The sequence below is a fragment of the Plasmodium sp. gorilla clade G2 genome (genome assembly GCF_900097015.1).
Source record: "Plasmodium sp. gorilla clade G2 genome assembly, chromosome: 7".
In the NCBI taxonomy this organism is placed as follows: Eukaryota; Apicomplexa; class Aconoidasida; order Haemosporida; family Plasmodiidae; genus Plasmodium; species Plasmodium adleri (nom. inval.).
The window spans coordinates 914,091-927,597 of NC_041699.1; the positions used below are offsets into that span (position 1 = coordinate 914,091).

General features: G+C 17.7%; 5 protein-coding genes across 5 annotated transcripts; 3 read left to right on the forward strand and 2 right to left on the reverse strand.

Annotated features, from left to right (window-relative positions):
- Positions 1–872: 872 nt before the first annotated feature.
- PADL01_0722100 (conserved Plasmodium protein, unknown function) lies at positions 873–4,073 on the reverse strand (the record flags this gene model as incomplete). The annotated part of the gene is made up of 2 exons (XM_028681260.1): positions 873–2,626; positions 2,747–4,073. The coding sequence occupies 2 exons, from the start codon at positions 4,071–4,073 to the stop codon at positions 873–875; spliced, it is 3,081 nt and encodes a 1,026-aa protein (XP_028537655.1).
- A 2,746-nt stretch (positions 4,074–6,819) lies between these two features.
- Positions 6,820–8,100, reverse strand: PADL01_0722200 (type 2A phosphatase-associated protein 42, putative; the record flags this gene model as incomplete). The annotated part of the gene is made up of 1 exon (XM_028681261.1): positions 6,820–8,100. One exon carries the CDS (start codon positions 8,098–8,100, stop codon positions 6,820–6,822), a length of 1,281 nt encoding a protein of 426 aa, XP_028537656.1.
- Positions 8,101–8,930: 830 nt separating this feature from the next.
- PADL01_0722300 (3-demethylubiquinone-9 3-methyltransferase, putative) lies at positions 8,931–10,086 on the forward strand (the record flags this gene model as incomplete). The annotated part of the gene is made up of 2 exons (XM_028681262.1): positions 8,931–9,746; positions 9,901–10,086. The coding sequence occupies 2 exons, from the start codon at positions 8,931–8,933 to the stop codon at positions 10,084–10,086; spliced, it is 1,002 nt and encodes a 333-aa protein (XP_028537657.1).
- A 971-nt stretch (positions 10,087–11,057) lies between these two features.
- On the forward strand, positions 11,058–11,532 carry PADL01_0722400 (mitochondrial import inner membrane translocase subunit TIM14, putative; the record flags this gene model as incomplete). The annotated part of the gene is made up of 2 exons (XM_028681263.1): positions 11,058–11,349; positions 11,477–11,532. 2 exons carry the CDS (start codon positions 11,058–11,060, stop codon positions 11,530–11,532), a joined length of 348 nt encoding a protein of 115 aa, XP_028537658.1.
- A 551-nt stretch (positions 11,533–12,083) lies between these two features.
- On the forward strand, positions 12,084–13,477 carry PADL01_0722500 (conserved Plasmodium protein, unknown function; the record flags this gene model as incomplete). Its single annotated transcript, XM_028681264.1, has 4 exons — positions 12,084–12,427; positions 12,585–12,858; positions 13,067–13,306; positions 13,421–13,477. 4 exons carry the CDS (start codon positions 12,084–12,086, stop codon positions 13,475–13,477), a joined length of 915 nt encoding a protein of 304 aa, XP_028537659.1.
- Between the last annotated feature and the right edge of the window lie 30 nt (positions 13,478–13,507).

A 13,507-nucleotide genomic window follows, 5' to 3' on the forward strand; every position in this document is an offset into this window, starting at 1 on the left:
AATTATTATTTGTCCATGTATATAAACATAAATATATGTATATATATATATATATATATATATATATATATATATATATATATTTATTTATTTATAATATTTCTTGATTGTTTTTTTTTATTTTTTTTTTTTGTTAAAAAATTTTTAAGTGGGTTATAACATAAGGACTTAAATAAATATGTAATGATTTAAAAGAATATTGTTTCCCCCATGAATTTTAATTTAATATGCAACATATTTATATGTGTATATATCTGTATTTTTATGTGTAATGTATATTCCCTTAATGTTTTTTTCTTGGTCTTGAGAAAAAATTCTAAATTTATAATATCATAATTATTCTGTATTCGGATAAACATACATTACTTAACAAAAATTAAAAATTTTTCTTTTTTGGGGTCTATAATATAAATATCAAAAAAAAAAGATATATATAAATCAAATTTTAATGTTTTTTTTTTTTTTTTTTTTCTTTCTTTTTGATTTCATGAATTTTTGTAATATAATTAATTCAGGAACTTCAATTGTGTGTATTAAATATTAGCACATATATATATATATATATATATATATACATTTTATAAATGATGAGAAAAATAAAAGTGATAAGATTTTATGAAATAAAAAAAAAAAAAAAAAAATAGTTCAAATAAATAAAAGATTTCATTTTTAATAATTACTCTTATATATATATATATATATATATATATATATATATATATATATATAATATTATTAAAACAATTTTATTTAAAGACTTGGTAAAATATATTTTCATAATTTATCGTATTTTATTATTCTTAATATTTAAAAAAATATCCAATGTGCACAAACACATAATATATATACATAAATAAATTTATATTTTTTAATTATTTTCCTATATTTTTTTTTATTAATTTTTCTTTTAGCCTTGACATTTTTTTTTCCCAATTATCTGTATCATTTAATTTGTTTTTAATACTTGAATGTTTCCTACCATGTATATCATTTGAATTATATACATATCTATCTTTATCTGTGTGTTCATAATGTGTATTTTCATCATGTATTTTTTTTACAGAATAATTATTATTATTTTCATTAATATAAGATCGTTTCTTATTTACATTAGAATCAATTCCATTACATCTTTTTTTTGATATATCAAAAGAGTTGAAATTTTTTATACTTTTAAATGATGAATTTAAATCATGATCTCTATCTATATCTCTTTCTCTATATCTTTCTCTATCTACATCTCTATCTCTATCTATATCTCTTTCTCTATATCTTTCTCTATCTATATCTCTTTCTCTTTCTCTATTTCTATCTCTTTCTATATCTCTTTCTCTATCTATATCTCTTTCTCTATTTCTATCTCTTTCTATATCCCTTTCTCTATCCATATATCTATCTCTATCTCTATCTCGGTCTCGATCCCTTTCTATATTTCTTTCTCTATATCTTTCTATATCTCTATGTCTATCCATTTCTCTCAAACTTTCTCTATTCCTATTCATTTCTCTATCTCTTTCCATATTCCTTTCTCTTTCTCTTTCCATATTTCTTTCTCGTTCTCTATCCATATCTCTTTCCCTTTCTCTATTTCTGTCCATTTCTCTTTCTCTTTCTCTATTTCTGTCCATTTCTCTTTCTCTTTCTCTATTTCTGTCCATTTCTCTTTCTCTTTCTCTATTTTTGTCCATTTCTCTTTCTCTTTCTCTATTCCTATTCATTTCTCTTTCTCTATCCATATCTCTTTCTCTTTCTTTATTTCTTTCCATTTCTCTTTCTTTATTTCTTTCCATTTCTCTTTCTCTTTCTTTATTTCTTTCCATTTCTCTTTCTCTATCCATATTCCTTTCCTTTTCTCTATTTCTATCCATGTCTCGTTCTCTGTCCATTTCCCTTTCTCTTTCTCTTTCCCTATTTTTTTCCATATGTCTTTCTCTATTCCTTTCCCTATCTCTATCCCATTCTTTTTCTCTGTCCCTGTCAATATGTTTTTCTCTATCTTTTTCCATTTGCTTTTCTCTGTCCCTTTCCATTTGTTTTTCTTTATCTCTTTCTATTTGTTTTTCTCTTTCTTTATTTTTATTTCTTTCTCTTTCTCTTTCTCTTTCCATTTCTGCTTGTTGTTTATCTTTTCGTTCATATTTGTTGGGTTCCCTTTCTCTTTCTCTATTTTTATCTCTATCTACATGATGATTATTATCATTATTATGTGTATATTTTTTAAACGCACCATATGTATTATTATAATTGGAATAATTATTATTATTGTTGTTGTTTTTTTTCTTGTCTTCAAATTTGATCGATTCTCTTAATCTGTTGCTATGACTTACAGTACCTTCTATGTGATTATGTTCATTAATATCATTAGAATGTTTTTTATCTTTACCTTCTTTAATTACATCTTCTTTACTATAACTATTTGAATATTCTTTTCCATAATACACCTCACTTTTTAAGTTCTTTTTCTCATAATCGGCTGTACTTCTTTTTATGCTACTTCTTCTTAAAGCTTCGGAATCATTGGAATGAATTTTTTTCTCCTTGTTATTTTGGCTATGAGAACTATGAGTATTTTTTTCTTCATCCCCATTATTTAAATGTTTGTCGTGTTTATAGTTACTTTCAAAATCTAAATGAAAAAATATATATATATATATATATATATATATATAAATAAGAAGACGAAATATTTTAATATAAAATAAAAATGCATAAATCAATAAATATATATATATATATATAATTTTACCTTTAGGATAATCCAATTTGATATTTTTTTTTTCACTTTCATTTAAATCTCGATGATCACTTTTTTTTTTTTTTTCATCTTCTTTTTCATGTGAAATATTATTTGATACAACTGGGGTGTTGCTATTATTAATTTTTTCCTTTTTATGTGTAGGATTAACAAAAGAATTACTTTTACTCGTCTTTTTGTTATCAGGATGGCTAGAATTATTATTTTTCTTTTTATTTGGACTATATTTATCAAGTATATCATTATCTTTGATGATTTTGCTATTTATAATATTCTCATCTTCTATTTTATTTTCACATGTTTCTTTTTCGTTGTTAATATTTTTATAATTATTATTATCATCATCATTCTGAGTATCATTTTGAGTATCATTTTGACCATCATTTTGAGAATCAATTTGAGAATCATTTTGAGAATCATTTTTAGCATCATTATTATCATCATTTTTATCATCATTATTATCATCATTTTTATCATCATTATTATCATCATTTTTATCATCCTTATTATTAATATTATTATTATGTTGAACCTGTTCTGTTAAAAATTCATTCACAGTTTCATTTTTTGGAGTAGAACAATCTTGTTCATTTTTTTTTGAAGCGTCTACTTGTTCAGATGTCTTATTTTCAATAATAGAGTCCACATTTTTTACATTATTTATTTTATCATCGATATTATTTTCATTTTGTTTTTCTTCCTCATGAGATTTATTATTTATATGTTGTTCCTCACTTGTAATACATTGAATGTCTATTTTTTCTACATTATCATTTGTATGATTCTGCTCATTATCTTCTTCTTTTATTTTTTCTTCTTCGTCTTTTATTATTTTTTCCTCTTCTTCTTCTTCTTTCTTTTTCTTCTTCTTTTTCTTAAAATGATCATGATCCTCTATATTCAATAATTTTTTTATTCTCATATCAATGTCTGAATCAAAATAAGATTCATCTGATGAGAAAGATATTTTTCTTCCTAAACTCGAACGTGATTTAAAAGATGAAGAATCTGATGATATATAATTATCTTCATCATTTTGTAAATTCGTATTTGTATCAAGACGAGGAGTATCATTTTCTGTTGATTTATCATTTTTTATATTATTTACACTTTCTTTTTTTTTTAATTTTTTTTCATATCTATTCTGTACTTTAACTGTCCATTCTCTTAAATTAACAAATCCATTTTCACTATTTTTTCTTCTTTCTTTTTTCATATACTTTTCGCTTTCAGAATTTATATCTTTATCATTATTTAAAATATTTCTTTCGTTTTTTTTTTTTTTCAAGACATTACTTTGGACATCATTTTGTTCCATTCTGCTACCACTTGAATGTCAATGAAATTAAAAAAAAAAAAAAAAAAAAAAAAAAAAAAAAAAAAAAAAAAATATTTATTTATAATATATAAACATATATGCAATAGTTTTGTTTTATTTTATTATAATATAACTATCTATATATCATACAATTATGTCCTTATATAAACGGACATATTATAATATACAAATATATTGTTTTATATATATATATATATATATATATGCATAATATATAATTTATATATTAGATGACTGACGAGAAATATATACAATAAGAAAATATTTCAGTATACATAAAAAAAAATATATAAATATATGAATAACATAACAAATTATTTAATATATATAAATATATATATATATATATATATATATATATATATATTTATTAAATGAAATTATTAAGAATGTCTTATTTATTTATTGTATTTTAAAATATCACCATGTTATTAAAAATGGTAACACCATATGGACACATATACATATATATATATATATATATATGTATGTATCTAATTTAAAAAAAAAAGAATTACACTAAAATAACAAAAAACCATAATATAAAAAAAAATATATTATTCCAATACACAATGTTGTACATATAAATATGTATGTATATATGATGAATTATTATTTACATTTTTTTATATTTAATTCAATAATAAAAAAAAAAAAAAAAAAAATGCGGTTACACAAAAGGTAGTAAGAACGATTTTTTTTTTTTATATAAGTTAAACATATATATATATATACAAATACATAACAAATATATGTTAGTAAAATTTTGGAGGAATATAAATTTTCATATGTTCATATTCAAATAATCTCTTTTTTATATTAATATATAGAAACATTTTATTTACATTGTCTTAAAAAAAAAAAAAAAAAAAAAGAAGAAATCCAAAAGAAATTTCATAAGTACATATAAATATATATTATAAATATATGGAAATATGTTACAAAATATATAAAAATATATGTATGTAAAATATATAATATATATATATATATATATATATATATATATATATATATAATTATATATATGTGAATTTTATTTATGGATCCTTCTAAATTAACATAATTATATCTTTTATAATAAAATATACCATTATGAAAAAGCAGAAAAAAAAAAAGTTAAGCATTAAAACCTTATACTACACTTAAAGAAATAAGTATTTTATATTTAAAGTATTTTATATTTATAATATTATATATATATATATATATTATAAATATGATTTCCTTTCTATGCATTTTATTTTTCTTTTTCTGATCACATTTTATTTTTATTCATTTTTTATGTATTCAAATTATAAATAAAATGTAAAATATGATATATAATTATATTAAGATTACTATATAAATATATATATATATGTAATATATATTTATTTTTATTTCATTTATAAATTATTAATAAAAAATTATTATATTAAATTATTGTATTATATCTTAAAATATATATATATATATATATATATATATATATATTATATATTTGTTTTCTCATTAACTTTTTTTCCTTAAAAAAAAATAAAAATTTTAATATAATATATATAAATATATATTATACCATATATTATTATATATTTATTTATTTACTTACTAGATATATATAATATATATTATTATATATTATAAATTTTTTTTTAATAACTCCATTAAAATCTTATTTATATAATAATATAAAATTAAATTAGTATATTGTATATTAACGAATTTTTTTTTTTTTTTTTTCCTCATGTTACATTTTTTATTTGAAAATATATTATGTATATATTATATATATATATAATATACATAGTAAGTTCATATATATCTCTTTATAAATATATATATCAAAAAGGGATATTTTATGTTATATATATAAAGAAAAGTTTATATTCAACATATTTATAAATAAAATATTATCCATATTATAATTATATATATATATATATTTATTTATTTATGTAGCATTCTTTTTTTAAAAAGAAACCATTCATTTATATATTATTAAAAAATTATATTTATTAAATATATTTATATATTTAATATTTTATATTCCTTATATCATAGAGTCATAATAAAATAATAGAAATCGACAAAGAAACATAACATTATATGTACTTTATTATATTTTACTTTGGTAGTACAATAAAAATATAATAACATATAATCGATGATATATTTCTTATTATTATTAAATGTGGTTCAACTGGTAAATTATTATAATAATATATTTTATTTTTTAACAATAATTGGAAATTATAGCATTAGAAAATATATACATATATATATATTAACACATTATTATATATATATATATATAATATGTACCACGAATAAAAAAAAAAAAAAAAAAAAAAAAATTTGGCTAGCTAAATAAATGTATATATGTATATACACATATTCATAATATTATGAACCGTTCATGTAATTTTTTTTTTTTTTTTTTTTTTTTTTTTTTTATATTTTGATTATTATATTTTTAAACTTATGATACTAATATAGCTGTTTATATATGGATAAGTTATATTACTACAAAAAATTGTTTCAGTAATGAAAACAATGGTGTATTTAAAAGGGAAAAAAGAAAGAAATTCACAAAAAAAAAAAAAAAAAAAGGAAAAATATAAAAGATAAAAGATAAATGGATGAATAAATAAATAAATGTATATGTACAAATACATATACATACATACATATATATATATATATATATTTATGGCCATTCATTTGTTAAATTTTTATTTGATGATTAACCTACATTTTTATTTTTGTTTCCTATACCCTTCGGATGTAAGTCTTTCCAATCATCCCACTCCTTATCATGTAGGTCCTTTTCGTCTTCTTTTTTTAATTGGTCCTTATAATAATCATCATTTTTTTCATTTCTTAATAGTTCTTTTTCTTCATTTAGGTTTCTATAGCCTTGTGTATTATTAATATCATTCGTATCTTTTAAGGAATACTGCATTTCCATTTGAGCACATTCTTCTAAAGAAATAGTTGGTAAATTATGAAAAGGTTTAAACACTAAATCTTTATAATAATTTCTTAGTTGGGTTATATCAGATGGTTTCATATTTTTTTTAATAGTAAAAAACCATGGTTTTTTGATTGCTTCATTTTTTATTTCATTTGAGGAATGATTATTATAAAAATTATTATTATTATTATTATTATTGTTATTATTATTATTATTATTATTATTATTATTGTTATTATTTTTATTATATTGTTCGTCTTTATTTCTTTGTTCTTGCTGTTTATCATTTCTCATTTTTAAAAGTGGTAATTCTGTATGGATTAAATCAATAGTATTTAATGTTTGCATACATTTATGTTGGATTAGAGAGATATACATTTTTCTTATTTCTTCATCATCTATATCATTATAAGTATCATATGTGTTATTAGATATATTTTGTTGTATATCTTTTACTTTTTGTTTATTATTTTGATCATTAATTTTTTGTAAGATATCATTATACATGAGTTCAAATTTATGTTCATCTTTTGTTCTCTTAATTTTAATATTTCTTCTATTGGTTAGATTTGTTTGTGTTCCTTCATCATATAAATAATCATCGATATCAATAATTTTAAACATATTTATCAATCTAAGAAATTCATTATAATATAATATAGCATCTTTTAATCTTTCATATCGTATATTTATATTTAATGTTTCATAACATAAGCTCCCTAAAATAAATGGGATAAGTAATAGTTTAATATATTTGGTATTTATATCTTCTATTTCTTCATTTTTTGAAAACAAATCACTCTTATTAATATAAGATCCCATCGTTTTAAAAGCATAAAGAAGTTCATCAATTATTTCATCTTTATTCTTTATAACCTTTTTATTGGATATAATTTTTATATTAACATCATATCTTAAAAATTCCACAAATTCTTTCTTGACAAATATAGAACAGTACTTAGAAATTCCATCTTTATTATTATTTATAATATAATTATCAAACATAGAATATAAACTATCATATATAGATAGTATTTCATTAACATTCATTCTTTATAAAAAAAAAAAAAAAATTATCTACAAAAAAAAAGAAAAAAAAAAAATTGTCATACATTGAAGTATAATATCTAAATAGAACGTAAATTAATTCTATAATAAATTCTCAGATAATTCATTAATATATAAATATATCTATTTTGTTTTTTTAAAGGGGAAACGTTATAAAAATATTTATTACATAAAAATTAAAATAAAATATAGATATGAATATATTACATATATATATATATATAATATATATATATATATATATATATATTGATAATTTTATTTTTAATTCGTAAAATGGATTTTAATGAAATATATATATATATAATATATTATATGTATATTTTATTTTCTGTGAAATATTATTTTTAATATGATATGAATATATATATATATATATATATATATATATATTTTTATTTATTTATATTTATATATATTTTTTTTTCCTTCCAATATGTAATTCTATAAAAGAAAAAATTATTATTTCCATATAAAATTATATATCCCAATGTGACATGTTTTTGTAAGTATCACAGAAGAAAACTGAACACATATTATATATATATATATATATATTTATTTATTTTTAATTTTTAAACTATAAAATATGAGTAGTATTTTTTTTTTTTTTTTTTGTTAATGAGAAGAAAATAAAACGATATTAATTTATAACTTTATGTTATATAAGTATTACACAGGAACAGGGTGAATCTAAAAAAATAAAAGTAACTATAATAAACAAATTGGTACATATATATATATATATATATAATATGTATGTGTGTTTTTTTTTTTTTTTTTTTTTTTTTTTTTTTTTTTTTTGAAATAATATGAAGAGATCACTAAGATCAATAAAAACTTTAGGTGTAAATTATTTTATGAAATATGAAAGAATATACCACAGCAGTAATAATAATACATATGATGAAAAAGAGAAAACTTTTTTTGATGAGCAAGATAAAGAATGGTGGAATGAGAATTATGATAATGAAAATAATACAGAAGAAAATAAGACATGTATAAAAAGAAGATGGAATAATATATTTGATGAGATAATTGGTAGAAATATATATAGTTTACATGATTATAATAAGAAACGGTTTGATTTTATTTTTAAAAATTATGAATTTTTATATTACAAAGATATAAAAGACAACATGAATAAAAAAGAGATTAATATTTTAGATATAGGATGTGGTGGAGGTATTTTATGTGAATATATAGAAAAAAATATTTTTTATTTTTTATTAAAAAATGTTCATAATATTGATTTAATAAAGGATATAAAAATAAATATTGATGGTATTGATATATCAGAAAAATTAATAAATGTAGCTAAAAAAAGACAACAAATAAATAGAAATACATATAAACAATTACATATCAATCTTAATTATATTAATTGTGATTTAAGTGAATATGTTAATATTCATAATAATAATAAATTTAAAAAAATATATGATATAATTATATCTTCTGAGGTTATTGAGCATGTCCCAAATAACAAAAAAAATATATTTGTAAGTTATATCAATCAATTATGCACAAAAAATACACTAGTTGTTTTTACAACAATAAATAAAAATTTCCTTGCTTATTTATATACAATAATGTTGGCTGAAAATATATTCCGCATGATGAAGAAGGTAAAATAAAAAAAAAAGAAAAAAAAAAAAAAAAAAAAAAAAAAAAAGAAAACCACAAATGTGTTATATATATATAATATATATATAATATATAATGTATATTTTTTTTTTTTTTTTTTTTTATTTTATATATATGATTAATTTTTTCTTATAGGGGACACATGACTACGACAAATATATTGATAATGAAGAGCTTGATAAACTCTGCAAGGAAAATAATTTATATAATATAAAAACGGAACATGTAATATACCTTCCTTTTTTTAGAAATTATTTCCAGACATATAAATTAAATCTTTTATATCTTTCATCTTTTGTTTATTCTGAAAATAATCTCTAATTTTTTTTATAATACTCCATATATATATATATTATATATATAAAGGGAAAATATTATGTGTCATATTTAAATATAATACAACTAATTTTTACATTTACTGATATTTTTATATTTTTTTTTAACCTTTTTTCTTTTTTTTGGTATATGATTTGTTTTAATTTTTTTTTAATATTTTGTAAATATAAAACATTTTTAATATATATATATTTATATATTTATATTTATTTTTTTATGAAAACATTTAAACAATATATATATATATATAAATATATATATATATATATATATAATATAATAATATATTTAATTTTAATATCATAATGAGGAAAAAAAAAATATATGCGTAATAAATAAATGCCTTTCAGCAAATTGTAGTAAATCCATATATAATATTATATATATATATATATATTTTTTTTTTAATATTTATTTTTTTTTTTTTTTTTTTTTTGTTGCCCCTATAAATTTATTATAATTATTTTAACCCTTTTAAAAGATATAAGTATATATTTATAAATTTCCTTTTTTTTTAAATTCCCTATATAAGGATTTATATATAGATAATATTTTTTTATTTTATATGTTAGAACAATATATCCTTTTGACATAAGATTTATTTGTATAATAATATTATGATTTTTTTTTCTTTCTTTTTCTAAAAATTAATATTATAAAAAAGAAAAAAAAATGTTAATATAATATATGGATTATTATAATATATATATATATATATATATAATAACAATGTATTGAAAAAAAAAAATATATTTCTTCTTATAATGTTGTTTTATAAGGATTAATTAATAAATATATATATATATATGTATATATGACAATAATAAAAACAATGTAGATAAAGATTATATAAATATATTTAAAGTGTAGTTTTTTTTTTTTTTTTTTTTTTTTTTTTTTTTTATTTCTTTTTTAATTTATAAAATAAAAATAAAAAAGAAAGTCATAAAGAAGAAATGTGGCCAGTCGTTATGTTACTTTTTGGAGGTGGTGTTTTATTTGTTAAGAAAGGATTAAATTATGTAAAGAATCAAGGAATTCAAATGAATGGTAAAAGAAGCTTTTTTCCTTCAGCTTTTAATAAAAATTTGAATAATTTATTTTTAAAGAATGATTTAAAAGGATTTGAAAGAAATATGTCCAAATCAGAAGCTTTCAAAATATTGAATATAAACCCAACAACAAATAAAGAAAAAATTAGAGAAGTTCATAAGCAGTTAATGTTAAAAAATCACCCAGATAATGGAGGTAATAATAATTATAAGGGGAAGATACATGAATGAACAAATAAACATAAACATAAATATAAATATATATATAAATATATATATATATATATATATATATATATTATTTGTATGTTTCCTTTTTATAGGTTCTACTTACATAGCTGCAAAGGTTAATGAAGCTAAAGACATATTATTGAAGTGATAACATAACAGCAACAATTTCTTTCCTATATAACAATAAAGATTAATAAAATAAAATTCCGCAAACATATATAAAGATTTAATATATGTATATTGTATATAAATATACATCTAATTTTTTTGTCTAATATGTATAGGTATATATGTATATATATATATATATATATATATATGGATAAACAAGCGAGAAAAAAAAGATGAAGATATATTTTTTTTTTTTCCTTTTTTTTTTTTATTATTATGTTAAATTATTTTAAATGAGGAAATTTTAAATGAATCCTTCAAACAATAATAATATTATTAATATGAATTGTATATTTAATAATTTGGGCATTTAAATATATATATATATATATATATTTATGTGTATAACATTTTCATCTTATTTTTATTTTTTTTAATTTGTAACTTTATATATATATATATATTATATATGTATTTTAATTTATTTATTTATTTTTTTGAATTTATTCAAATAATTAAAAAAAAACACAATCCAAAATTTTTTTTTTATTTATTTATTTTTTTTATTTATTATTTTTTTTTTGAACTATGTATAAGTTACACTCAAAAAATTTAAACGAACAAAATATAGATTCTATAATAGAAAATGAAAAAATTATATGTGAAAATTTAACAAAAGAAAATGAAATTCTTAAAGAGAAGAATTTAAAAATACAAAAAGAATTATTAAGTTATATTGAAGACAATACTTTTATATATGAAAGTGATTCTATTGAAGATATGAATAAATATAAGAGCATATTAATATCTGTTATAGATTTTTTGGATAAATTAAAAATAGTAGATGCTCATATGAAAGATGAAACTTATCAATTACTTGAGGAATTATTTACTTGTATTAAGGAAGCTATATTAAAGCAAAATGATTTATGGTATTGTCTATTTTGTTGAAATGTGTTTTGTTAATTTATTGAGTGATATTTTAAAGGCATAAGGAAAAATGTATTTATATTTTTATATATTTATATATATTTATTTTTTTATATATTTTCATATATTTTTATTTTTATTTTTCCTTTTAAAATAAAGCTATTTAATGAAAGAAGACATGAACTCTTTCAGAATATCTGGAAAGGAAGAACTGTTCAGGAAAAATTTACTTTCACTCAGAAAATTATACGAACATAACAGTATTCTTAGAGCACAAATAACTCTATTTAATAAATTTAAATTAAAAAATGAAAACCTTATTCATGCAGATTTTGAACAGTTAGAACTAAAATATAAAAATTTAAAAACTAAAGAAATCAACTTAGAAAAGAAAATCGAAAATTTAAATAGAAAAATTATAAAATCGACACAAGTAATCTTTTTAAAAAATATATTTATGGATAGACAAAGAAAATTATAAATAAATTACCTGAACGGTCATAATATTATGAACATGTACATATAATAATTAAATAGATAAATAAAAATATTTTTGTGTGCATATTATTTTATTGTTTTTTTATTATATCTTGTATTTTTTTTTTTTTTTTTTTTTTTTTTCACCTCACCCTTCTGAGTAGAAAAAATTACACTATGACGAAAAGAGTCTTTATCTAGAAAAGCTTTTAAACGATAAGATGGAATTATTAAAAGAATCTAATAACAAAATAAAAAGTAAAAAGATTTTATTAAATGATTTAAAAAAGAAAAAAGACGAATCTATTAAAAGAAATAATGAAATAGAAATAAATACGATAACAAAGAATGTGTATGAAGAATTTGATGAAAAAAAACAATATGTAAAAAAATTGAAAATAATGGTACAATAACAACAAAAAAAAAAAAAAAAAATTACAAAATATAAATCATACATAATATATCCTTATATGAATCTATATAATATTTATATATCAATGTTATTATTTTGTTTTTAGTTGGAAGACGTGAAAAAGAAATATGAAAGTTTAAGTAGAGAAGATATTAAAGAATAAATATATATTAAAAACTTTTTAACTCATTTC